This window comes from Mirounga leonina, unplaced genomic scaffold (genome assembly GCF_011800145.1).
Source record: "Mirounga leonina isolate KUSES-001 unplaced genomic scaffold, KU_Mleo_1.0 Mir_93, whole genome shotgun sequence".
Lineage (NCBI taxonomy): Eukaryota > Metazoa > Chordata > Mammalia > Carnivora > Phocidae > Mirounga > Mirounga leonina.
In genome coordinates this window covers 19465548-19493017 of record NW_023270854.1, presented here as the reverse complement: position 1 = coordinate 19493017, position 27470 = coordinate 19465548, and the positions used below count along the sequence as shown (strand labels likewise).

General features: G+C 39.6%; 1 protein-coding gene across 23 annotated transcripts in view; it reads right to left on the bottom strand.

Moving 5' to 3' along the window:
- Positions 1-27470, bottom strand: part of TCF4 (transcription factor 4) — a 353355-nt gene that overhangs the window by 26083 nt on the left and 299802 nt on the right. For 17 of the 23 annotated variants that reach the window (XM_034995786.1, XM_034995781.1, XM_034995785.1 and 14 more), the window contains 6 exons: positions 26769-26902; positions 20774-20906; positions 12737-12804; positions 11514-11592; positions 8276-8352; positions 5326-5529 (listed from right to left, as the gene is read on the bottom strand). In XM_034995786.1, the coding sequence (XP_034851677.1) occupies positions 5326-5529; positions 8276-8352; positions 11514-11592; positions 12737-12804; positions 20774-20906; positions 26769-26902 (695 nt within the window). The remainder of the gene's footprint in view (positions 1-5325; positions 5530-8275; positions 8353-11513; positions 11593-12736; positions 12805-20773; positions 20907-26768; positions 26903-27470) is intronic. The other 6 variants (XM_034995784.1, XM_034995775.1, XM_034995796.1 and 3 more) reach the window with 1 other exon arrangement.

Sequence of the window (27470 nt, the reverse complement as noted above, 5' to 3'; positions counted from 1 at the left end):
GCACCCCTCCCCCCCAGGTAACAGAGCTGCATCTCTGCTCTCTGATGGGGCTTGCTGTATGGGCTGTAGCAATTGGTTTTTAAATATGTGTCTTTTCCTCCTAAACTGTGAACCCCTTGGGAGCAGAGACCACGTGTTAGCACGGAGCCTGGCATTTGGTAACCACTCTTGATAAATATTTTTGGAAATGAATAAATGGACTTTAAGCAAAAAGGCTCTAGGAACCACACTGATTTTATATATTAATAGAGAAGGAGATTTTGAGCTAAATGATCCCTTCGTTGCCGACTATACTAGCAAGTAATCAGAAGCACATACAGAGTCACATGAAGACATTTTTGATGTGGGTTTTGTTCATATTCAGTTAAAAGAGGAGATGAGGTCATCTGAAAGGCTTGCTTTCAGGTCTCATCTGTGGATCGGAATACTGAGTGAACACTGGAGAGAACTATTTTCTGAATAAATAAATGACAGAAAACTGTCATTTCAATAATTTATAAAAACCTAATGATTTAATATCAGGATTAACCACGGAGGTATCTGAGGCACACGGGGGTTATATCTGGGTAAGAGTGTCTAATTAGCTTAATGACAAACCCACCTGTTTCCTTATTCTCCCACATTCAGAGATTTCTGCTTTGAGTCTGTCAGAAACGTGGGTGGTTTGTGTAAGAAAAATAATTTAAAATTTACTACTTCATGACCCTAGTAAGGAGAGTTTACACCTCGTGCCACTTAGCCCAGAAATGCTGACTTAAGAATAAGTGTTTAGACAGTGAGGGTTTTAATCTAGCATATCACTGCACTGGAGGAAAAATTCTTTACCTCTGCATTTGGTAAAGAGCTGCCCTGGGAACTTGGCCATGGGATGCCTGGGAATTCTTTCATCAAGGAGCATTTATCAAGATCTGAAAATCACAAGCTCTTACCTGGAAAGGTGTAGCTAGAGCTAATCTCTGGGGAGCGCTAGTGGTAGTGAACAAAGAGTGTGCAACGTGGAGGCATTGTCCCTGAGTTTCAAGTTGGCTTCGGGACTTCAGCCTCCTCAAAAACCCAATAAGGCCCATCTGACCAACCCCTACACTGGACATCACTATCCTTCTCAAAGGGCTCCTGCGAAGACTGCCTGAGGTAATATTCACGGCGCACCTAATGTAATACATAGTAACCAAGGATTTATAATATAGGTGATAAGGCCAAAGTCAGGCCTACAAAAGATACATAGTTTTGCATGACTGGGTAAGAAAAATATGTAGCCGGGCGCCTGGGTGGCTCAGTCGGTTAAGTGTCTGCCTTCGGCTCAGGTCAGGATCCCCGCGTCCTGGAATCAAGTCCTGCATTGGGCTTGAGCAGGGAGCCTGCTTCTCCCTCTCCCACTCCCTCTGCTTGTGCTCTCTCTCTGTCAAATAAATAAATAAAATCTTTTTTAAAAAAGAAAAAAAAATATGTAGCTAACAGTGTGATTCACAGAGCTCTGGAAAGTAGAAAAGAAAATGGACTATCACAGCGGAAGGCAGCAAGGGAAGGCTTCCTGGAAGAGGCAGAATTTGAGTCTGAACCTTTAGACTGGTGGGAATGAGATGGACAGAGGGAAGGGGGTAGGGCAAGCCAAGACCGATAGACATGGAAGAATTACCTAATGAGAATGTAAAGGGCAAATTCTGGTAATCTGCACAGACTGGTCTTGCTGGAAGAATTTTGACATACTGGAATAGCTAAACATAAGGCTTTTGGTAAATGGTAATGGGGCTTAATCAACTGGATTAAGACATTGGTCTTTATTTTGTAGATAATGGAAAGCCAGTGAAGGTTTCTGGGCAGGAAAGAGCATGGCCAAATAGCATCTAGAAAGCCTGCAAGTCTACAACATTCATGCTAGTATTATGAGCCATGCTGCTGTGAAAAAAAATCCCTTTCATTACACTAATACTTAGTAAATCACTGAAGACCTACTTCAGAACTCCAAGGAAAACATTTTATGAATCAAAAGCTAAGTACAATATGTTAGCAATTAAATGAGATAACATAACAGCCGAGGCAGAACCAGTTTTCCCCACCACAATTTCAAGCTGCTGCAGAAAGAAATGCTTATATCATCTTCCAAGTTATCAAGCCATTTTGTTTTGATTTTTGGAAGGCGGGGAGAGAAGAAGCAAGAAGAGGAGGGAGGTCAAGAGGATTCAAAGCTGTCTATTCTTTAATCAGGAGGAATTATTAAGGGACTTATAAAGGAGATTTGCTCAGAACAAAACTAGCCCTGGGATGGGTCTTAAGTTACTAAAACTGGCTTCTACTCCAGAACAACGAACGAAGGTGTGTAGTTGGAAAGAAACACCCACCAGTGTTCTCTGCAGCGAAGTTTCCGGTGCATACCTCCCACTGCTACTTTATTTACTGCAGCTGGCCTGAGTTTTATAGCCTGTTTCATGTATTAAAATTCAAATGTGGAAAACATTACCAGTATCCTCCTTGAATTTTTGTTGTTGTTGTTGTTGTTCAGGGGGAAGGGGGGTGGGTTTTTTTTTCTTCTTCCCCTTCAACTTCCTTTTTATTGTGGAATGTATCAAATGGTCAAAGGCTAACTTCAGACTGACTAAATTCAAAAACTATTTCCTTTGTTCTTCTGTTTTTGTTTGAAAATTCATACCAGTTTGCACAAGGAAAGAAATGACAAGCCCATCTCTTTCACACACGTTAGGGTTTCAGGCTGGGAAAGCTCAGACTCTGTGGAACCTGCTGGGTATTTCTGGGAAGAAAGGAGAAAGACAGAAATACCTCTCACTGGGTTTCGAGGGCGGCAGGTTGTTACCACACCACAGCTTTGGGGTTACTCTATCACCTGGTCGGCTCTGCAGTCATCCCTGATTGGATTATAAATGCCTTCAGAGGAGGGAATAGGAACTCTTCCTCCTCAGCAAAACTAGCAGCTTTATGGCTTCTGCAGAGCATTTTCAAAACCAAATCAAAAACGTTTCTGTGTAATATTGGCCGATTATTTCCCTCCTCCTTTTGCTCTGCTCCATTCTCCCCCTCTTTCCACTCACTCCAGCCAGGTCAGGCCAACCTCCTGTCTCCAGAGATGATTCTGGTCCCTTCCTCCTATCCCACCTTTGAATCAGACTCAAGGGGGAGGCAACCCAAAGGTCAAAGAGTCCCCCAAAGCATCTATGTATAGTTTATTATTTTAAAGAACCACTTAACCTACATCTGGTATTTAAGAGCAAACTTTACATATTTATGGAAAAAAAAAAAAACGGTCTCTGAAGCAATGTGCCCGTTCAACATATGCAAAATGAACACAGCTACAGAAATTAAACCATTTTTCTCTTGATTGAGAGCAGATATAGAGAAATGGTTATATAAGTCACAGATCTGGCTTTTAATAAAGCCAGATTTCTTAATTAAAAGCAGTATTGTTTAAACATTGTAGTTTAAAAAGAAAAGAGCTGTACAAAGTAAAACCTCATATTATATGCATCCCAAGTGTATTTAACACATTACCTGAGGCCAAGCTAAATTAACATCTAGATTTTCCTTTTGTAAACTCTTAGCAACTGCCATGAATAGACAAACAATTTTTACTCAATGATGAATTTTTAGGATAGAGGTCAAGGAAAAGCAAAAAAGCAAAAAAAAAAAACCATTTAGCTTTGGCATTCAGAAATATCTTTCCACGTTTTAGAAGTGAGTTCATTGCTTCTATTTATATACCAGTATTCTGGGCTTCAAATTGGTTGCAGGTTTCCATAATACACCGCTCAGGATGGTCCCTCTCAGTCTCAGTCTTTGATTAAGAGAAAGTGAAAGGAGGACAGAAGAATCCTCTTGACCAGGAACTTAAAAAGCCTCAGAAGAACCTGTGCCTACTCTGCCTTCTCCTTTTGGAATCATCAGTAAACAAGAGATGCTATATTGGTAACAGAAGATAGGCCTTCATCCAAGCAACTTTTTAAGAGCCTACAAAGTACAAAACAGGACACTAAAGTGTTTCTGATCAGGCAGGTGTTTATAAGCAGAATACGCAGAATCATTAGTAATAAATTCTCCACCCATTTGGTCACCTTACTGTCATCACTTAACATTTTGTTAGGAAGATTCTGAATTTTGGGGCACTTGGGTGGCACAGTCCATTAAGCCTCCGACTCTTGGTTTCGGCTCAGAGCATGATTCAGGGTCTTGAGATCAAGCCCCACATCGGGCTCGGCACTCAGCATGGAGCCTGCTAGGGTTTCTCTCTCCCTCTCCCTCTGCCCCTCCCAACACACTCATGCTCTCCCCTCCCCACAAATCAATAAATAAATCTTAAAAAATCTGAATTTTCATAATCACCAAAAAAGGGGAATGCATTCCCAAATCATTTCCAAAAGCAACGGGCACAATTGAAATTTCAGTTGTAATATGGACAAATCTGCTTAAATATTATTTAAATAAATACTTATTCATAAATGGGCAGTGATAAACTACTGTATCCTTAAATCACACAGTCCCACACCATATATTTAGGCAGATAAACACACCACATATTTCTACCTCCCACACTCAGAATCAAAAGACATTGATTTGGATTCTTTGATAATAATAAAAACTTTCAACCTACTCATATCTGAAATGCCAGTAATGTAACATGTACAAAAAAGTTGGGTCCTCTAGATGACGTCACTAAGATGAAGAATTTAAAACACCAGTAATGACCCAGCAATGTCCTCCTGGGTATATACTCAAGTGACATGAAAACATACGTCCACCCAAAAACCAGTATGTGAATGTTCACAGGAACATTATTCATAATCGCCAAAGAGTGGAAATAACCCAAATATCCATCACCTGGTGAATGGATAAATATAATGTATCCCTATGTTTGGCAATAAAAAGGAATGATGATCTGATATAGGATGAAGTATGTATAAACCCTGAGAACATTCCACTAACCGAAAGAAGCCAGCTAGTCAGAGAAGACCATCACATATTGTCTGATTCCAGGGTTAGGAAATATCTAAGAGAGGCAAATTATAGAGATAGAACACAGTCATTGCCAAGGTCCAGGGAGAGGGAAAAAGGGAGTGTAACTGCTACTGGCATGGGGATTTCTCTCCTTTTTTCAGGGGTTAAAACGTCCTAAAATTAGACTGTGGTGATGACTGCATAACACTGTGAACATACTCAAACACAAGGAATTGTAAACTTGTAAATGGGTGAAATGCAGGTAAGTGAAGTCTATATCTCAGTAAAGCTGTTTAAAAAAGAAAAAAACAGCAGCAGTGGTATTTATACTTGAAATTCTAATTCTATGCAGTAACTGAAGAGTCTACAAATTTCATCACTTACCATGAGTGAATGTCTGTTGGCTGAAAGAAGACCAGTTCCATACCCTGAGCCCAGACCACCCATTGCTCCATTATGAGAAGGTCCAATGATTCCATGCATGTCCCCATGACCACCAGGCATAGCTGTGGATGGGCCCACTGCATGATTCCGGAGAACGTGAATAGCATCATCCAGTCTTTCTAAGCGATCTTCAATTCGGCTTTGCTGTTGGTTAATAAATGTTGTGAAATTTGATTTAGTTTGAAATGCATGCATAGGTTACAGAAGTAAAACTTGAGTTGGCACAAATCATACGTTGAGTTTCTGAATATATGTTTCCAATACAATTTATTTCCTTGAATCAATAATAAAAATAAACAGTGACCTTCCCAAGAAAGTAGTGAAAAATGTTAATGGTTTATCATAGTGTTATTTTTCATGAACAAAGTATATTTTGTAATTCTTCTCGACATTATAATGTACATATGCTATACTGTATTGAACTAGCTTGAAAGAGAATTTAGATTTACTTCAGAAAAAAAAATCTATAGAATTTAAGAAACATTCTAGCGGATATTGATTAAAATTTTCAAAAAATTAACAATGGGAAGATGATGCATTTAGAGTTTCCCAATTAAATTATTTTCATTATCTTCTTGGAGGCCTATTTCCTTCATCTTTTCTGTAGCATATGATAGAGTGCTATGTATCAAGTCAAGGACAGGTAAATACATGCAGACTATAGTTTCTTACTGAGTACTATCTATTTTTACCATTGTTTCTTGCCTTCTATCTATAATCACCAGCTTGTCCTTGTGTGTAGAGGGGACTGGGAACTCAAAACGGATACAGAAAAAAACATTACAAAAACTATGCCAACCAAAGTGGTATGAGATTTCAAGACTGAAGAATCACAAAGTCATGAATCAACTGTTCACCAGGGGCTTCTAATGACTTCAAAGCCCTTACTCTGTATAAAATTCACTACCTTATATAATTAAATTATACAATTCAAAACCAACTGACCTTTTTTTTTTTTTTCATCCCTGCCACTGGGATCCTGTTTTCTGCAACTAGATAAGGTCTATACTATAGTTTTTGGTGAAGAAAAAGGACATGCAGATGTGTATTCACTTTTTGCAGTATGATCAATAATGATAGCAAGTAAACATCTGCACACCACTCTCTAGTGTGCATTTTAAAATACGCCATTTCACTGGATCTTCATTCTCCATGTGTAAGGCAAGCAGGGAAGACATGATATCCCTTCCATATAGACGTGCAAATGAGGCTCAAAGAACTTAAGTATTAATTACCTGGTGTCACAATGCCAGGAAATGGTACAGTTAGGATTGAATCTAAGTCTTTGGACTTCAAATCTAGTGCCTCTTTGGACTAGATCATGCTACAGCCTACTGTGATTTCCAATGGGCTGTGTAACCAGATGTACCAGCTCTGCTGCATGAGAATAACAATTTCTAATTATTCTGTACTGACAGAAGGAATGTATGTCTAATACAGTTAGTCTATGGTACAGAACATTCTGATTTGGTGGGCTTTGTTGTTAAGAGACCTTCCCTAGATTCCTCGCTGCTACTTATGAAATCTTTGAAAAGGTACTAAACTTCTTTGAGTCTATACGTCATAATTTATAAAAAATGGGAACGATAAGATATACTTCCAAGTGTGAATGTGAGCACTGAAAAGAAGTAATACGTGTGCCTATCTCCCTTTCTGGCTCACAGCTTCCTGGTGGAGAGAGCAGTTTCTGCTTGCAAATCCCCTTGAGAGTGTTGAGTATTTAGAGAACTAAAGCTATAGTTTATAACTATAAACCGAGTCTTTATGGTTCTATAGTTGGACATAACCTAGTTTTGATAGATGGATCCCAGAGAATAATTGATGCAGGTAAACACTTAGAACAACTATGGATTATCTGGATGTGGGCTGCAGATTAATTAATTAATGTAGGCAAGGCAGGTAGCGCATACCTTGTCTTACCCTGTGGTTGCCTTTTGTGGCTAAAATGCATAGCTGGATGATCCCACACTACAGCAAGGAAGACCACAACCAAGGGGGAAATCCACCTTCATATTTCCATTTTTAGATTTTCCTTAATTCAAACAGTAAGCCAGAAGGGAAGAAAGGAAATTCTGAGCTGCTGACAAGACATTAAGTTAGATAGACAGATCAACTGATGCCTCTTCCATGTTCTATCTCAAAATAGGGAGGAAAAGAGGGAAACCCACCCCTGAAGGATTTCAGAGTTCCTTGTTGCCACTTCTCCCCATTTGATTCATACACTGACCAAAGGCCGCCCAGAGCAGTGTGATTTCATGCGCATTTCCAGCCACATCCACCATGAGTTGACAAAGACTAGAGTGTCAGACACTGAATCATCATGGGAGCGTTTGTAATATTAATTATACCCATGGAAATTTTCAGCTGTTTGCCACTGGAAGAACAGACATTTAATGATGTTACTAGATTTCTAGGAGAACCAAAGTGAATGGGGAAACAGACAGTAGGCTTCTTATTTAGAGGTCAAGAGGAGAACGCCTCTAAGCCTGCCACTCTGGAAAGTAAAGCAGAGGTATATTGAATCTTCAAGTGCTCCAGCTATGCAGCTTGGCTGGAACTGCAGCGCTATTGTATCAGGAAATTATTAACTCATTGACGGGGACCCTTCCCAAAGATGCGGCGGACACTGCTATCTTTCCAGGATATTTTATCTCTTACCTGGTCTTAGGTATTTGGAGCCCTGGGGCTTACACTGTAGTAGTATCTGGGTTATAATCTACAAACAGGAATAAATAATAGTCTAATAACTCTGGCTCTAACCAAACTTGTGTGCTTAACATAAATCTGAAGTTTCTGTTAGTGAAATAAGAATCTTGGAGAGTTAACCAGATGCAAAAAGAGAAACATGGTCACCAAATGGCCAGAGGAGAGATTAACAGACGAGACTTACCAAAGAGTGTAAGGGTCCTTCATAATTAGGAGATGATGAGGCCTGTCCTCCATTTCTAGACCAAACAGCTGTGCCTGCTGGTAGTAAAATGGAGATTGCAATGAGATCTATATAATCTGAAAACCATCTCGCAGATATTTTAAACAGTTCTTTTGGAAATAGCAATGCTTATTTTCATTTGGACAATTAAGATAAATATATGTAAACTTCCCATACAAGAATTTTGGGACAAGGAAAACATTTTCAATTTCAAACTTGATGTAGACTTGGAATTCTCTCAGGCTTCCTCCCAAAAGGGAACATTTATTTTATTATTTATTTTTTTAAAGATTTTACTTATTTATATGACAGAGACACAGTGAGAGAGGGAACACAAGCAGGGGGAGTGGGAGAGGGAAAAGCAGGCCTCCCACTGAGCAGGGAGCCTGATGCGGGGCTCGATCCCAGGACCCTGGCTGGGATCATGACCTGAGCCGAAGGCAGGCGCTTAACGACTGAGTCACCCAGACGCCCCTCAAAAGGGAACATTTAATTGGTTCTGAATTTAGCCAAGGAAGGGTTCCTCCTGAAGAAAAGAGATACTACATAGTCAAGGCACTTTTAAGAAAGCAAAGGGGGATTTTGTTACACCTTCATGCAAGGCCAGTTTGTGAAACCAAAATTCTCTCACCAATGAAAAACAGCATTGCTACTTGTTTTAAAAATGATCCTTAAAAAGGGATAAGCCTTCCAAACTTTTTAAGGGAATAAGATTAGTTGGCAGCGCTCCACTAAACCAGAAATTTAAAAACTCAATATAACAACAGTAATAAGTAAGTGGTTTCTTCTGAAGAAAGTAATTATTTTGTGATCCACTAAACTTGATTCCTGCTACAATAAATATTACATGTCTAACCTACAAAATAAAAACCACTTTTAAATTTAAAGTAATGCATACTCTGTGTGGAAACTAAGAAATAATTCAAGAAAGGAAAAAAAATATCTGTGACCTCACTGTAATCTCATGCCCTGACATGGTTAGCATTTAAAAAAATCCCTTCTTCCTGTCATTTCTGGGTGTGCATGGATGTGTATTTTTTTTTTTTAAAGATTTTATTTATTTATTTGACAGAGAGAGCACATGAGAGGGGGAGGGTCAGAGGGAGAAGCAGACTCCCTGCCGAGCAGGGAGCCCGATGCGGGACTCGATGCGGGACTCGATCCAGGGACTCCAGGATCATGACCTGAGCCGAAGGCAGTCGCCCAACCAACTGAGCCACCCAGGCGCCCTGGATGTGTATTTTTATGCTACAAAAAGTAGGATATTTTGTTCAATTACTTGTAGTGACCGAATATGGACAGAGCCAGCTACTTTCAGTGTGAAAATAGCAATTTATCCCCATGTTTACATCTTTGTAAAGTTCTCTCTTCCTAATATGGGGTCTTTCATGGTGCATTAGCTGGACCCCCAAATTGGCCTTGTGTCTGTGTCTCCCACCCAGACGATGCTGTTCAGGTTTTGGGTGTTTGTGGCGTTTTCTGGAATGATTTGTGCATCCTAACGTTCCCATCATTAACCTAGAAATGGAACGGTAGGATGGTGAGCACCGGATTCTCGCCAGAGCACTGGTACTGATGCTCACGCCACCTCAGCAAGTCACGTACCCTTTCCGGGCCTTAGTACGCTCATCTGTAACATCAGAGCGCCAGACCAAAATCGTTCTCAAACTTTATTAGACCCGAGATTTTTTTCCCCCAAGTGATAAAATAGATGAAATTAGAGATGCTTTGTTTGAAATGGGGAACTTGGGAGTTCTCCCTGCTCAGACTCCCTCACCCCCTGCCTCACTGGGCTCTCTCTGGCTCTGGACATTGACACTGGTGATCATGTCCCAGAGCCTATCAGTAGAATACTGACTCAGGAGTGGATAACACTTCTGGACTTTCCCTTCCTTTTCTGTCATGGGGAATGTTTAACACTGTTCCATTATCTTCTTAATATCATGTCTGTGTCCTTTCAGTTTCAATTCTGTCCATTGGGACATGTGGACTTAAAGGTCCAGCCACCCTTCTCCATTTGGTGACACCCCCCCCCCCAACCATGTCAACGGAGTTTTGGAAAAGGCTGATATTCAGTCCCACCTAAGCCATGGCCATCACCTCTGAAAGCTTTGTGCAGTCTGAAACCTCCCACTCTCCACCGGGAATCCAGTTTATGATGCCCTGTGAGTGCTGCATGCAGGGAATAACAGGGATCGAGGAGGGAGCATTTAGGCAAGTGACTCCACTATAAATTACAGTAAGGTCAAGTTTCAATCAGGTACAGATGCGATTCAGTTTCTTTTTTAGAAGCCACCTGTCCTCCCTCCCAAGAACAGAGACATGCACCAGATAGGGCCTTCTGGAAGCATTTATACTAAAAGGGCAATGAGCCCTTAAATGGACCTCTGAAAAGTGAAACGCTTTACTAAAATAATTCGACAACTTATAATTTTATTTTCTGAAGCCATAGGTCATGCTAATTTGTTGTATTTTAAAGGCAAACATCCCATTTTGCTCCACACAGTTACTTCTCTATTTACAAAATTAGAGTTTTCCTCAATCACGCCAGTGAGGTGGACTTTAAAAAGCACACGTGGAAAGTCTAAAATTTCTGTGGAAAATGATCCTTTTGAACAGTCTGTATTTGATGACGATATAATCTATATTCATATTCCTGACTATATTAACTGGGTTTTCTCACCTGAGATGTCTTTTTTTTTTTTTAAAGATTTTATTTATTTATTTGACAGAGAGAGACACAGCGAGAGAGGGAACACAAGCAGGCGGAGAGGCAGAGGGAGAAGCAGGCTTCCCGCCGAGCAGGGAGCCCGATGCGGGGCTCGATCCCAGGACTCTGGGATCATGACCTAAGCCGAAGGCAGACGCTTAACGACTGAGCCACCCAGGCACCCCCTGAGATGTCTCTTAGAGTCTATTATTCTGTTGAATATCTTCTACAAAGCTAAGAAAAGTTTAAGAAGTTTTCCACATGCCTAAGTATTCTAAAAACATCTAATTTTTGAGAAAAATTTTGGATGTGAATGGCTGTACTTTCATATGGCAGTGGAAAAGACAGACCTTTCCATTTTTCTGTTTGGAAATGTTCTGCTTTGAGCTTTTGTAGGGAAGGAGTTTCCACCTGCCGCACCAGGAAGTACAAGAGGGAAATTGTTTTCATACACCGGTACCATGATGGGATTGAATTTAGGTACAGTACCTGAGAGAGAAGGAGGAGAGCCAACAGGAGTTGAAGGGTTTGATGAAAAGCTGTTGTTAGTGTGATCTGGAGAATAGATCTTAAAACAGTGGGGGAGAAAAAAAAACCACTCTCATTTATTAGGAATAAAGAATCAACATTTCTTTAAATGACAAAGTGTCGTTGCAATTCACCTAAAAATTACGAGTCATAAAATACATGTAGCAATTGACTCTAGTACCAATATTGTAAAATGAAAGATTTAACACTTATTTTAATTTTTCAAACCAAGAATTATGAGCTCATGTAAGATGGTGGGGACAGTACTGGACCAGGGTCAACAGACTGTGCTTCTAATCCGTTCCCTCCCACGCCCTACCATGGCTCCGTGGCCATGAGCAAGCCACATGAACACCCCAAGCCCCCATTTCTTCCTCCATCAAACAGATTGGACAGCATCATCTCTATGCTTTTTGTCCAACTCCTTCTCCGCCATGACTGAGGCATTTAATGCCAAGGCTTAAGAATGGCCAGATGAAGTATAAACTTCCACTTAGGTCACAACGTTAAATTAAACTTACTTGATGCTCCCAATGGTAAGGAAAAACCAACCAAAGAGACAAAATGTTAGAGCAACAAATCCCCACTTACATTTGCAAACAACCACGTGTAGATTTTGAAGACAATACCAGGCACCCGGCCTCACACAAATGAGGTGTACTACTTTGTCAGTAGTGAACATGCAAGAAATGTTCAATTCCAGCCTCCTGGAGGTGGACAGGCGAGGCAAAGAAGCTGAGTCCCCAGGTGCCAATTAGGTGACAATTTCTCACGGACCTCAGTTATGGTCATTTTTTTTTGTAAGTGCCTTTCCCAAAGTGTTTTAGAATTGCCCCATGCCAAGTCAGTCTTAGATGGTCAATGAGCACCATATGAATTTAGAGAAAAATAAGAAATCAAGATAGAAGATCTATATACCAAAAGGCCTTGAGAATATCCACAAATCCATAATTGAGGACTGCTTGGCACCACTGTGAGGAGACAAGCTTGAAGGGTCAGCCATTCCCTGGAAGCTTCAGAGATCTCTCCTCAAATTTTCCAATCATCATTCTACAAGAAAGCTAGCATTTCCAGAAATCAAAGCTATTTGCCATTCATTTTCTACAATTCCAAATGTCCACTTCTGATTAAAGTTCACCCTTCCACAATGGTACATATGAAGTCCAAAGTCAATATTTCCTCACCGAAGCAAGTGCTTTCCCCAGAGCATCTCCAGTCTGGGAGCTGCCGGCGGCCCCGCTTCCTCTATTTGCTGCAAAAACAAAAGGCAGAATCTGAAAAACCAGGCGGTGAGCCGTCTAACAATTTTCTATTCCTGGTCCATTTACTCACAATTTAATTGCATTTTTAATGCTAATTACAACACATTAATCTTTAATTAGCATTAATTTGTTTGCTGAGGTAGATGTCAAATATATTCATGTTACTTTTTTTACAGATAAAATATAAACCTGACACCTTGGTTTAAAGATGAAGTGTTTCAGTTGTTATCACTTGGCCCCTTGTTGCTCAGGAGTAGTTAGTGGGGAATGGTAGCAAGCATGCGAGCACATGAGGTTCATTGCTAAGCGGTAAGCAGTATGTTCAGATCTCTGAAATCCTCAAAGTGTGCCTTTTCTCGCTATTTCATAGAGTCAGTTGAATTGTCTTCACAAGTAATTTACGCCTGCTTCCCAGTTTTTAAAAGATTTGATACACAGCAAAACGAGGTGCTCCTTTCAGCAAAAATAAAACAGAAAGTCTATAACGGGTCTGGCTTCTTAGGAGAGAAAATATTTTTAATATTTTAAGTAACACGTATTCTCCACATACTCCAGTCTGTGTTTACATTAAAACAAACAAACAAACAAACAAACTGAACTGTGACGCTACAAAAAATCAGGATGGTCTCAAATTCCGGAGATAAAATAAGTCTACATATTCACAAAGTTATCTCTGTCATCTTAAACACTGGTATTTTTGACTACAAAATAGTTGAACCCGAGGACTGTTGTGAAAAAGATGTAGATTCTGGCACAGAAGTCAAAGTATCAGCTCTACTGAACAGTATTAGTACAATACTTAGAACACTGGGCACGTGACATTTATTAAGGTCCGAACATTAGCAAATAAACATAGCATTTAAATAAAACCTATTAAACTTCAAGGAGCCGTCTTTCACTATTTTGTGAAATAAGAAAAGGAAATCTCAAATCAACTGATTAATCCAAGCAGAACTTCATTGCACATGACATAATTAAAAAAAAAAAATTCCCAGCCCTCTCTTTGACCCAAGAAAGCGCACTTGCTGACAAATGTGTCATCTGCTTCCAGATCTGTAAAATGGAGTAGTGGGGTCAGATCTCAAGTGGTTGAACTCTCTGCTTCTCTAGGTTGTGATTTCATTCTCCTGACCTCTGCTTAGCATAGTTAAATTATGCTTGCTATTTTTATATAGTTATATGTTGGGTATGTCAGTCAATAATCTTCTGAGGTATGCTTTATTTGTTTAACAAAACCCACACCCATTTCATTTGTTAATTACTAAAACTGAAAGAAAACTGGTATGCAATAAAAGGAACGCAACCACCCTCTGACAAAACCACCCTTTTTTATATCACAAGTTCATAATATTAAAACTATATTGGTTATTAGTGCTAAGGATTATAAGTATAAGTGCACCTTTGAAATGAGGGTCAGACATACAATTGAGCTAGTGGAAGGAGCTCCCAGATGCCAATAATATTAAAAATACTTAAATATAAGAGATAACTGAAATTAAATCTCATGTGAAATGAAAATTTCTGCAGTGAGGAGTTCCTAAAAATGAAAGGCAATTCTAAAGAGAAAATAATAAAGATTTTGAAAGCACAGAGAGCACTAACATTTTTTCAGCATGTACTACGATTGTATTTGGGGGCAATTAGATACTTTTTTTTTTTCCTAGAAGCAATATTATCAGATACCTAAAAATTAGATTTATCAGTCAAACAAATTTGTGATCTGCTTGATTAGAGAACAGATCTTTGTGAAATGGAATTCCAGAGCCACACCGGAAAAAAAAATTATATTACCTAACAAAAAAAACCTAAATCACCAAAAAAGACAAGAGGTTGTTTGAATTACAGATAAAATTTATTACAGTAGTAGCTTCAAAAGACTAAACCTTCCTTTGAACAACTTTAACATGAGGGTGATAAATTTTTCAAAATATATTTTCATGAAAACCAACAGAAATATTTTAGGGAAATTTAAAAAATAAATGATATATATACAGCATAAAGTCATACTTGAGAAGTGACAAGATAAGATCATTAAGATTACTTTTGTACTACACCTTTCCAACTAAACTTTCTATTTGTGCCTCTTTTAGGACTCAGGAAGTAGAATAAAAACTAGAATCAACTTCTTACCTCATGTGGTCATGAGAATGTTTCAGAAAACTCCAAAGGCTACTCATGGAAGCTACTGATAAGAACAGACTATTTTTTCCCATGAAGCCATTCCACCTTGCAGCAGCTGGAGGGCCAAACCCAGGGGCTTAAATTTCAAAGCCGCGTACTGGGGCCAATCTGCCCTTTCACTTGGAATGCCTTTTGTTCTGTTCCAGGAAATGTGGGAGAAGACACATTTCCGAGCCCCTGAGCATGTTAGGCTACACGGGTCCTTCTCTTAAAGATTTCTCTTTTTATTTGTGTGACTGCTTTGTCCAAAGGCATACGTAATCAGAAAGTGAATTTAAATTCTCAAGTGGCATCCTCTTTTTTATACTGAGTAGTAATGGGTCGTGGATGGCCAAACACACTTCTGATCAAACTTTGTGCTCATCAGGTCCACGTTGTGGCTTTCCTGCAACAGGCTCGATTCCTGTTCTAGGCCCAAGTTTTTGTCAACTCGTATTATTAGAAATTGCCAAAATGCTCATATAATAGGAAGAGAAATAAAAATACTGCCCCTACTACGTAAAGACAGGATTGATTTCTTGTTATTTCAGCTCTAATCAATTTCTGTTGCTCAAGGAAAAAAAAAAAACAAATCAGTCTCTAAAGTGGTAAGGTAAATATGAATACAAGATGAGAAGTTATTAAAAGGAACTGCAATTTTGAAGGAGGATTCGAGACTGCCAGCCCCCTAAGCATTATTCAGATGGCTTGAACACAGGTGCTGTTGCTGGCTAGAAGATGGAGCAGAAAGAAGGGTCTGGTATCTTCGGTTTCATGTGGGACCACCCTCGGTCTCAATCTCAGCTTTGTGAAAACAGCAATTCCTATTAGAACACACCCTAATCGCAACATCAGAATGAGCGGTGTCTGGGGACCGGCTACTGAAAGTCAGAATTTGGAAAATGTGTTATCCCTTTATTGCACACCCATAACCTCAGGCTGGGAACACTGTGAAGATCTAAAAGGAATAAGTAGTATAATTCATAGTGAATTTATCCGAAAGATGATGACTACTTTAAAATTTAGGGTTTTTTGAACTATGTCCAAGTGACCTTCATGTGATTAAACAATTAGAAGCAGCATAATGCTTCCAAAATAAGCCATGAGTTCATCTCTATAAAGATGACAAAAGAAGGAGTATCTCCAGCATTCCTACTACACACGATTTTAGAATAAAGACTCAAATATAGGCCACAATGCACTAATTTTTAGCAGGAGGGATTCCTAGGAATTCAAGGGGGGAGTTGGGCCCCAGCACCATGTGCAGGAAATGGACGAGAAGACTTAAATCAAACTAGTTTATTGTTCTCCGTTGGTGGTCTTTGTAACTAAGATGCCATGTCACTGCTGGATAAAATCCATATTACTCTTATGCTCTGTGCCTGTTCATCACCCAACTGTATTTGAAGGCTCAAGATTCTTACAAAAGACAAAGTGAATATTATGTGATTATTCTAATAATAAAATTACTGTGAAACCAAGTCCTCAAGGGGAAATGGACATAATGTTTCTACTAGAAAAGCCACATACTAAAATGCATCATGTCATACAAACATGTCATTAGAAGTGAAAGTTGTAAGCCAGATTAATTCAGGAACCAGATAGATATTCCAGGGTAATCCTTAGCATATGTTGCATTAAATCAATCATGGCAGTCTGTTCCTTCAACACTGTTTGGTTTGAGGTTTAAAAACATGGGAAGTACCATGCATTAGAAAGCAGGCCAGTTAAAGATTAATGGAACAATAATAGTTATTATAACCGTTATGTTAGTTTTATGCCCAATTCCCTCCGAGGGGAAGGGAGGGTGTGGAGTCCCAAACAAGCAGGGGTCACACCCTGGGAAGGTATACACATGGTATCCCCCAGTGGGGTACTGGAGCACTCCTGTCATTGAGTAACCTCAGGGGACTGTTAGGCTAGGCGGTGCTCTCAAGCTTTTTGGTCAAGAAGGGATTGGACATTGTGGGTAAAAAGGAAATATGTAGATAGCAAAATATATGTGGCTGCTATCCTCTAGACATTTCTTTTTTTTTTTTTTTTTAAGATTTTATTTATTTATTTGAGAGAGAGAGAATGAGAGACAGAGAGCATGAGAGGGAGGAGGGTCAGAGGGAGAAGCAGACTCCCTGCCGAGCAGGGAGCCCGATGCGGGACTCGATCCCGGGACTCCAGGATCATGACCTGAGCCGAAGGCAGTCGCTTAACCAACTGAGCCACCCAGGCGCCCCTATCCTCTAGACATTTCTATCCTCTATAGGTTGGCATCTAAACACTCGGCCACGTACATCCAGCCGCACTGCCCTGGAAGGATTTTAGGAATATAGTTAACAAGCTCTGATGGTGGTAACTCTGGATTTAGCTCTTCTCTTTAACTGGGTAGTCTACCAGCTCAACTAGTAAGAATCCATGCTGTGTCCCGTGCATTATATTCCTGTAATTCCAGGGAGCTTCATAGACCCTTCCAATTCAGAAACATCAAATGTAACCTCCAGAGTTTGCTGACAAGGCTTCAGAGGAAAATAGTGGACTCCATGCCCCAAGTAAAATAAGTGATAATTCTCTTGAAAATCCACGGATGAATGTGTCATTAAAAAAAAAAAAATCCTGTTACGATAATTGGGGTGTGCTGTCCTTCTTAAGCATTTATTTCTCAAAAAAAATGATATTGGGCAGTAAAGGGCAAGAGCCAACAAAACAAAACGAGAAACCGTGATCACCCCACCAAGTCACACAAGCCATCGCAAGCTTCGGTGAGCGTCTGCCATCTTTGAAATGCAGAGGACAGAATGGGGGACAAGGGGGCGTGATTCCAGGGGGTCACCTTCTGACGGTGCTAAGCTTGCCTCTCACTCCACATGCATTTTGTTGGTCTATGATCAGTTCAGGACATTCACTGATGGCCGGGAGGACACATTATAACATGAAACTCAGAAGTGGGGCAATGATCTCCTTCTGAACTGAAAAAAAAAAAAAAAAGCAGCTTCCTAAGACATCAATGCCATTTATGAAGAGATTGCATTGCCTTGCGCTTTTTCACCAAGAAAACTTGAAAAATGTGATGTCCATGTGTTAGTGCTTGAATCCCATTCTTACGGCATTAGCAGCGCTTATAGTCATTTTCTATGGAATCATGTGTGTAATCTCAAACATGTGTTAGGCTATGTGTTCTCTATTTACCAATTATTTAATTAGCTCTGTTTGTTCTTTGAGATATAGGCAATGTAATATTTCTTTATTTCCTGCATTTCAGAATGAGTGAGTATATGCCAAATACCTTCAAAAGTCTACAGATGTATCCTATTAATCCATACTGTTTGTTAGGGAAGTATCACTAACATCAGAAGAGAAATCTTCTCTCCTTGTTACACAGACGTGCTGCCATCCCTGACTTCTACCACACTCTGAAAATCAATCCAAAGCCTAAGAAAATTGAAGCGGGAAGAAACACGAGCCACTCGACACCCTGCAATACCAAGGCTTATTAGCATATTTAAATTTTCCTCTGTATTTTAACGTAAGGAATTGCATTCTAGAATGTTCTCCCTTAACATAATCCTAAAGTAATAATTGCATTTATGCAAGTTAATAAAGGTCTGTTCCTCCAAAAAGCTGAATTACCCTCTCTACTTATTTCCTGAGAAGATTATAAAGCTTTCTCACATTCTGCTAATAGATTTTGACAAGTATACCCATGATTATGGAATAATTTATGTAATAAAGTTATTCTTAAAAACCTTTTTCTGGGTTCCAGAAATCTCAGACTTTCCCCTTTAAAATTATGGCTCTTTTATTATTGTTGAGACCCTCCCTCCACTTCAACAGGGCCCTGTGGTCTGTATAACAAGTTCACTCCATCTTTCCTGTGTGGTTGAGCCTGTTAGTAGGCAGAAGTCATCTATTACTCCATAGCTGCCCAGACCCAGTGAAGAAGGACAGCAGACATTCCTGTTCATCCACAGGGTAATGATGAGTCAACCATCTTAAATAAAGCAAATCTTAGGCCCACTGGGGTTTGTGGCCATGCTGACCACAGCTCATGGAGAATGATTATTCCATCTCAAAATATCTCTTTTTTCCCAAGTTGTGGTGCCTCTCTCCCAGAAAGACTGTTTTGTACATCATTCAACACAACATTTTTTCAAACAATGCCCAAGTATGTTTTCCTCAACTCAAGCTTTTGCTCCACCTTTATACCTTCCTAAAAAAGAAAATTACTCAAACCACAAGTAGACAGGAAATCTGCCGTGTAAGAGGATGAATGACCGGTCATCCTTCTTTATAACGAGACCTCATGACTGCAGAAAGGGGCTTTCCATTTGTCAAACCACACTGAAGTGAAATATGCTTTTCTCACCCTTTCAGTTCTGCACTTCTTTCTTTCTTCTTGTTTTTCAAATCTGCCAAAACTGCATTGATAGCTAACCCAACTTCCCCATGTGACCTCTGTCCATTCCTCTCCAATGCATCAAACTGATGCAACACATTTGTAGAAGCTTTGTTATGAAAAGTTACGAAAATGGAAACTCTTGTAAATTTGCTTCTTAGTGAGACATAATAGTGAAGGGCTGTGAGGTGGCTCATCTCAAGTGTGAAATATATTATTGAATAAGCAGGGAGTGTATTATTTAGGCAGAATTATATTTACAACATTTCAAAGCACATCTCTTCCTTTTCGTCAAAAACTCTCCCACATAAGTGATTCATACCACTTTCCCAACTCCTGTGGACTCTCTACAGAAAATGAAAAACTGCAGAGAGCTAAGGGGAATAAACAGTAGGATTATTCTGTCACATATTCTTCTCTCTAAAACATACGGTCAATGTTCTCATCAGGGACCCACTGGAAGAGATCTTGAGGGCAAGCAAGGTGTGAGTTTGAGCTAGGCCCAGATTAGTGGCGACCAGTGAAGTCTGAGGTTTTAATAAGACCTGGGAACGTCCAGGCTGTGCGATTCCTCTGAATGGCAAAGTTGTTAAAGGCCAATTCAGAAAGAATCCCCAGCCTGGACTCTTTCCTCCGGGGGTAGCTGGACACCTGCCTAGCTCCTCCCTCCAGGAGACAGCGCTGGTGGAGGAATCATCGGTCTCGGGAGAGAATCACAACTGACATCATAAGAAACCAGAGGATGATGGTTTAGTTCACTGGGAAGTAGCACTCTGCTTGGGCCTCAACTCATTAGTAAATCTGCTTGAGAAAAGGCAGTGAGTAACTTCTAGCCCTGATGCCCAGGCATCTGCTCTCCAATCAGTAAGCAAATGCTTCTTCCCCTCTGAAGGACTCCATGACGCCACATTCTCCAGGAGGTGAAGCCATCTAGGTATTAATAACCACCCACGAATTTCACAGGAACTAGTCTTTGGAAGACTGTGGTATGTCATGGTTAAGAGTTTACCACAGTGACTGGAATTTGGGAAGTGGTCAGTAATTACTATTAAGAGCTAACTTGCCCCCCCTATCTCACTAGTCTTCAGTGGCCTGTGTTATAAAAGTTCACTTTGCTCACTGTTTGAGAGTGTGAGAAGCAAGGTAGTTTGGGTCTATTTCAACCTTTGTTCAATCTAATAACTCACAAAGAACCAAGCAGCCAAATATCAGTTTCTTGTGACCAAAAAAAAAAAAAGTGATTATGGATAAGCCAATGACTATTTCTGTTTGGTTCATGTATTTTCATTCAGTTGTGTGACAAATGTTCATTGCCTGATTGCTCTTCAATTATGGGGAGAAAAAAAGAGGTCCGATATTATTAAACCCTGACCGTGACTGTCGGCGTCAGAATCGACACTTGTACGACTCACCCATTATAGTGTCAGTCCCGTTGGCAGGAGGCGTACAGGAAGAGGTGCTGTAATGGTTTGTGCCACTACGGTGGAAAGTGGACATTGGAGGAAGACTGGAATTGATGTCTGCTGAGGAGTGTGATGGATAGCTCTGTAGCAAAAAAAAAAAAAAAAAGAGGCCACATTCAACCATGAAATATTTAGTGGGTTAGGTTTCTAATACTCCTTTCAGGACTCTCCATTTTGCAATGGAGACAGCCCTTAGAATTTCAAAATATCCAAGAATACCTCTTGCTTCAACCTGACAGCTTTCATTTTTCAGGAAATAAAATACAAAGACACATAGTTGGTTTGGGCTTGCATCAAATGTAGAGGAATACAATGGCAATATAGGGACAGTGAGAAATGATCACAGTCTCTAAATCCAAAAATTACTGCTTAAAAGAATCTCTGAGGTGTCAGCAAATTAAAGGCCATTTCTACTGTTATTTTTTCGTATGAACTCCTGATCAAGTAAGAAAGATTCCAAGATACAATGAATAAAACAGTATCGTGACCCGTGGGGTTGACATTGCACTTTATCCTGAACTTTTGGACACTAAATAGCAAACAGCAGCCGGTCTCAAATCCTCCTGCTGCGAAACTGGACCACCTTTCTGAACTCTAGCAAGAACAGAATGGAAGATGGAAAGCTTTTAAAAAGTAACGATGATTAAATCTCTCTCTAAAACATCCATATGTAAGGCCTTAAATCAATGACTATATTGAATTACACTGGAATGAATGAACTGAGAAAGACTGATTTGAGTTCTTTCTTTATGTGTCCTCTTCATCAGTAATCTAACAAGATAGCTGACTATGAAGCAAGAACATCTTTACAGGATCATTTGTCTTAAGGTTTGGCTTTGAGTTCAATTATTACCCTTGTTGTCCAAATAAGCTGCTTTTCCTGGGGGTATATCACAGTGCCTGTAAGGTGGCAAATTAGTTGCTACCAATCCATCTGCTGGGGAATGAGCAGATCACCAACAGGGACACAGTTATTTACCAAAACACATCGAGCTATTTTATTTTTCAAGATAAAAAAAATAGCTTAAAAAGTTATTCTCATAGGTATTTGAATGTGTTACAAACATGTAAAGGAAAACTATTTTGGCTAAAATCTATTTTTTCTTATATGTAATATATTAACCAGCTATGGATCTTTATTATGTGATTAGTGGAGATTTTATTAAAATTAGAGATTGAATATGATGCTAAAAGTCAGGGGTGCGTACAGCCCAGGCACTATTCATAGGAGTGAAACCCTGGTGTCCTGGTATTTCTGTATTAATTTTGTGAGGCCCATCTTGGGTTCTACCTCTTCCTTTAGTATTCCTTCCTACTTTCAACTCTTGCACGATCTCTTCTCTGAGTCCCTAATGCACTCACATTCTGCGCTGTGCCATTTAACACCTAATTATATGCTACCTTTCATGCTTTCTCCTTCAAGTGCATTTCCACCCATACTGTAAACTCTTTAAGGGGAGGGAATAGAGCTTAGACCTCTGCATCCCCACAACTTGCAGCTGAGTGCTGAACACACAATTATTCTATATCCTCAATGAACAACTGGTTATCGGTTGGCATTTAATAAATACTGGATTGAAATGCCACTTCTTTGAAAGAGAACTAGGGGCACCTGGGTGGCTCAGCCAGTTAAGCGTCTGCCTTCGGCTCAGGTCATGATCCCAGAGTCCCGGGATCGAGCCCCACGTCGGGCTCCCTGCTCGGCGGGGAGCCTGCTTCTCCCTCTCCCTCTGCCTACCACTCCCCCTGCTTGTGCTCTCTCTCTCTCTCTGTCAAATAAATGAATACAATCTTTAAAAAAAAAAAAAAGAAAGAAAGAGAACTAAACAGTCTAGAAAACAAACCTACATTAGATCTGCCAATGACATGGTGGATGCCTTTGACAACATTACCTCTATGCACTCAAAATAGTCCAACTGAAAGGTCAACGTCAGTGAAAAAGTTGAGATGATACCCTTAAAACTTTCCAACTTCCCAAGAATGCCCTTCAAACTTTCTAATTTCATGGACCTCTGTGCTTGACCAAAAAATTCCTTAGGCCACCTGTTAAATTCACTTCTCCTTGCTGCTTACAAAATGCCCCAAGCAGTCCATGAACTTTTCTCCAAACAACGATAGAATGGGCACATTCCATAGTACAACTAATCTAAAAGACCGAATAAGCCACAGAACATCAAACTCAGAACAACTAATTCTGCTTGACAGCTAAACACAGTAATAAAGTAGAGAAAAAGAAACTGAACATAGAAGAAGGAAACTGAAAGAAAGGGATGGTTTGCCTGCATTTCTACACAATGCTATTCTGTGCTGAGAACAGAGAAACTGTATAAATCAGTCCCAGATATGCAAAAATCAAGACAGAGGTAAAGAATTTTGAAAAATATTTAAAGGACTATATAATCACAGGGTGGAATGGGAAAAAGATTTTCACATCGGGGAGGATTTCTAGACCCTTTAACACGGTGCCAAATGGGCAGTAATTCAGGATTTAACAGAGAGAGGGTTAATACTGAGTTTAGAGAACAGTAAGAAAAGTTCTTCCCTATCGATTTTAATGGGGAAACAGATGCAATCCATTTAAATCAGTTATTTTTAGAGACTCACAGAATATAGGATGCTGAAAGAAATTAATGAGACTTATAGCTACATTATTTTATGAGGAAAAGTGTCTTGAAAACTACTGTCCCTCAGAGACATAATAAATATACTACAGAGAATATCACTGATGTGTGAAGTATGTCTCTTTTAGAGTATTTAGGGACCAACGATGAGAGGTCCCCTTAGCTTCTCTTCCTCCAGCTACTGATACTGTCTGCCCTGCTTACTACACATAGACAGGGGAGATTGAGAAAGTATAAGAGCTTTACATGCCCACTATTGAATTATTTTTACTTATGATGCCCAATTATAGCATATCTGGAGCCTACTGACAGAATAAGTATCGAAAATGTTTCTATTAATGATATTGTTATCACTAATGGGTTGATAATTCAAAGATTAGAAAATACACTTGGTGGCACATACTAAGAATAAAATCATGCTTTGGGCTCAGGCAAGGTTTCACAACCTTGGCACCATTAATCTTTTATGCCAGATAGTTCTTTGCTGGGGGAGGGGGGCTCTCCTATGCATTGCAGTATGTTTACCAGCATCCCTGGCTTCTATACGCTAGATTCCAGTAACCCTTACCAGTTGGAAAATCCAAGAATGTCTTCGGACATTCCCAAATGTTCCCTGAGGGGGTAAAATCGCACCTGGTTGAGAATCACCAGGGTAAGGGTTTATTCAGAACTTCTTTTATATTAAAATTCCAGGCTCCTAAGACTATTTCACTCTGCGGGGCAAAGACCACGCCAGACAGAGGACTCTATCTTATTTCTAAACAGAACTCTGCCAAGTCATGCCAACCTTAAATCTTCTACAACAACCCATTCCAAAGCTTAACCACAAACTCCATTCTTCTGCGTGACTCTGTATGTCTCTCTGTGACATAGCAGTGATTAGCTGTGGGATTGTGTTGTAGAAGCTGAAACTGTAAAGGGGATTTAAAGAATCAAAACTGGTGACTCGACAGTTGCTACTGAAATGTGTAGATTTGAAGCTTTACAATTACACATTCTGTTACAATACAGTATAAAGTGATGAAGGCAATAATGTTTCTAAAATATTGTACCTTTAGAGACAATACTAATTTGGCCAAATTATACCCAAAATAATACAAGGAAAACACTCTTCTTTTTCTCAAACTATTCCTTTGTTCTGTGTGAGACTGGCTAAAGCTAGAGATGAAAATTGTGAGGAACTACCATTATTTTCAAGTGAAAGGACACTAAGTGCCTACTGCATACTCAAATTATTCTCAGTGTCAGATTTCTGAAAGGCATTTCAGTGAGAGATTTTCAAATGGTTAATACTGAAATTACAATGATTACTAGATATAATAATCCAACAGTTTCCCTATCAGTGAGAAAATTTATTAGGATACATTACCAGAGACCTAATTCATTTACCATTTTTTGAAACAAACCCTTAATCTCTAAGATCTGCTAAATAATCATATTAAGAATGAAACTCCCATGTTCTGTGTTAGATAAATGACATTACACAAATACAGCATCTGACACAACCTGTTGGGTTATTCCTTCAAAATGATCTTTCTTCCTGGTTGATAATATTGTTTTGGTTTTTAAGGTTTTCAGCAAAATTTTTTCTAAAAGGAACATAGTTGGTTTCCTTTTTAAAATTACACTTTTTATGCATTTGAGCACATTTTAAAGATACCTCCGCCCATGCAGTGAATTTGATTGGGATAAAATCAAACCACCTACATCAAAATTCTAGAGCATGATAAGGAAAGAAAGAAAGAAATATGGGAAGAACGAAAATAAATGTCAAATGAACAACTCTTAAAAGGACTGACATTCCATGTTATGTTAGTATATTGCCAAAATCTTTTAGTTGTAATCAAAATTTTCCTTGCTCATAGGACACATGTAGTTTTGATCATGAGTTCCTTAGAGAAGTAGAAAATGATGATGGGGAAATAAAGATGTTGGCCAAGAAGAAATAGTTGAAATTTCTCTAAGCTTTTGCTCTAATACCTCAAAGTAGGAGGTGGGAGAAGATAAAATTTGCAAGAAAATCATTTGCTATTTACTGAAGATGTGCTGAAATTTGAGACAGTTTGATTTACACATTCAAACTTGGCAGATGATATAAAAAGGCCAATTCTATTTCCATCATTTGCCTCTTGTTAACAGATAGGCTAACTGACCACAGTGTCTCTATCACCAGGACTAGAGACTGTAACTTCTGAAATACTTTACGTTGTCAGAATAGAATATAAGTCACCTTTTCTATGTCTCTAGTGGTTGAACAAAAGAGAGGAAAGCACAGAAATCCAGAAAGTGCTATTTCCTATTGCAGAGCAGAGAAAGGTACAGGAACCTGGGTGTTAGGAGAAGAACAAGGGGCAATTTCGAGACGAAGAGTAGAGACACAAGTACCATGAAGGATCACTGGATTTGTCAGACCTTTCTGCATTTGTAGGATCACAACTTCATACATTTTTAAAGTTATAGGGCTGCACGAGGGACTCAGTCCCATCTTACCTGCATCTCAAACCTAACTCATGATCTCCATGTAATGCTCGACTTAAGTTCCTAAGCGGATTCTGAGCTGTGGGAGTTTTTGAGGCTGGAAAAGATCAGATGAACTGCTTCCTCCAAGATAAAGGGACACACTAGGATGGATGAGTGTAGGCGATGGGCAGAGTGGACACTTCAGTAATGAAACAAGATAATGTCCTACAGCTCAGCAGTTTTCAACTGAGGCAGGAAATGGAGCATCACTGGGATGTTGGGAGGTGTGGAATTATATAGCTAAACCACCGAAAACTGGGAATCTGATCTATACAGAACCCCCATGGTTGCCGTGACTAGTGGAGTGTACGGGAAACAGGAACTCTTTCCTTTGGGTGTGGCACCACAGGTCAAAACTGTCACTGGGGACAGAAGCCGGTAAGTGGAAGTGGAAATGCACATGGGAGAAGCAGGACACCTACTCTCAGTCTACTGTCACTCTGCCCCCTGCAGTAGACTCTTCAAAACTACAGACAGTAAATAAATGACAAGGATCCACCATAGCTGAAATTGTACAGCTCAAACACAGTATGTATTTATGTCCGAAGGAGGCTAACATTGTCATAAAGAAAGCACGGAATAAAACACCACAAAGAGAAGAACAATGGCAAAGAAAAGCCACAAGGGCTTACAAAGGTGATCTGTTATGCCTTTGATCTCAGGAACAAGATAACTGTAAGAGTAATGGGTGTGTACCGTTTTTACATTCATTACAGAGTCCTTGTGTACATGCACGGAAAGGCGGAGAATGAGATTTCGTAAACTAGCTGTGTCGCCCCCATAACCATGTAAATCTGTCTTACCAAGCGTTCGTGTGGATGCAAGCTACAGTAGCTGCTAGACTGTGGAATATGAGAAGAACTGCCCAACATTCCTCCGTAGCCAGGCTGATTCATCCCACTGGAGGAGCTCCAAGGGTCACTGCTGTGATGGCCATCTGTAAAGGACAAAGAAAACCATGACTTTTCGGAGGCATTCAGCCTTGCCCTGCAGAATAGGGTTTTTTTCATATACTTGAAAACGGCTGCCCATTGTGTATTCATCTTTGTGCTGTTTTGCTGATTACATCAGAAGACAGTCATCCTTCTTTTTTCCCAAGTGGCTCCATATTGCCAAACAAATGTAAATATTTACCATAGGCAGCGTTCTTAGTAAAAATTCAGCTATAAAAGAACAGAACACATTTCTATGTAGAATTACATCAAGTCAGCCAGGTAAACAATACTAAAGAAAACATTTCTTGAAAGTCTCCTGACCTCCTTCTCTATGGAAACTAACAGTTAAATTGTTCCTAAATTTTGTGATGAAAATAAAATACTTAACACATTATAGAGTTGACACGTTTACAAGTTTTAAATGCAGACATAGTGATAAGAATGAAAAAGAACATCTCAGATTTCAAAGACCAAATTTCCTTTTTATTACATACACGGTGGAATTAAAGTTGAAATTGCATTATAATTTATAGGGAACACGAGTCTCAGATACATAGTTCTGAGTTTTCT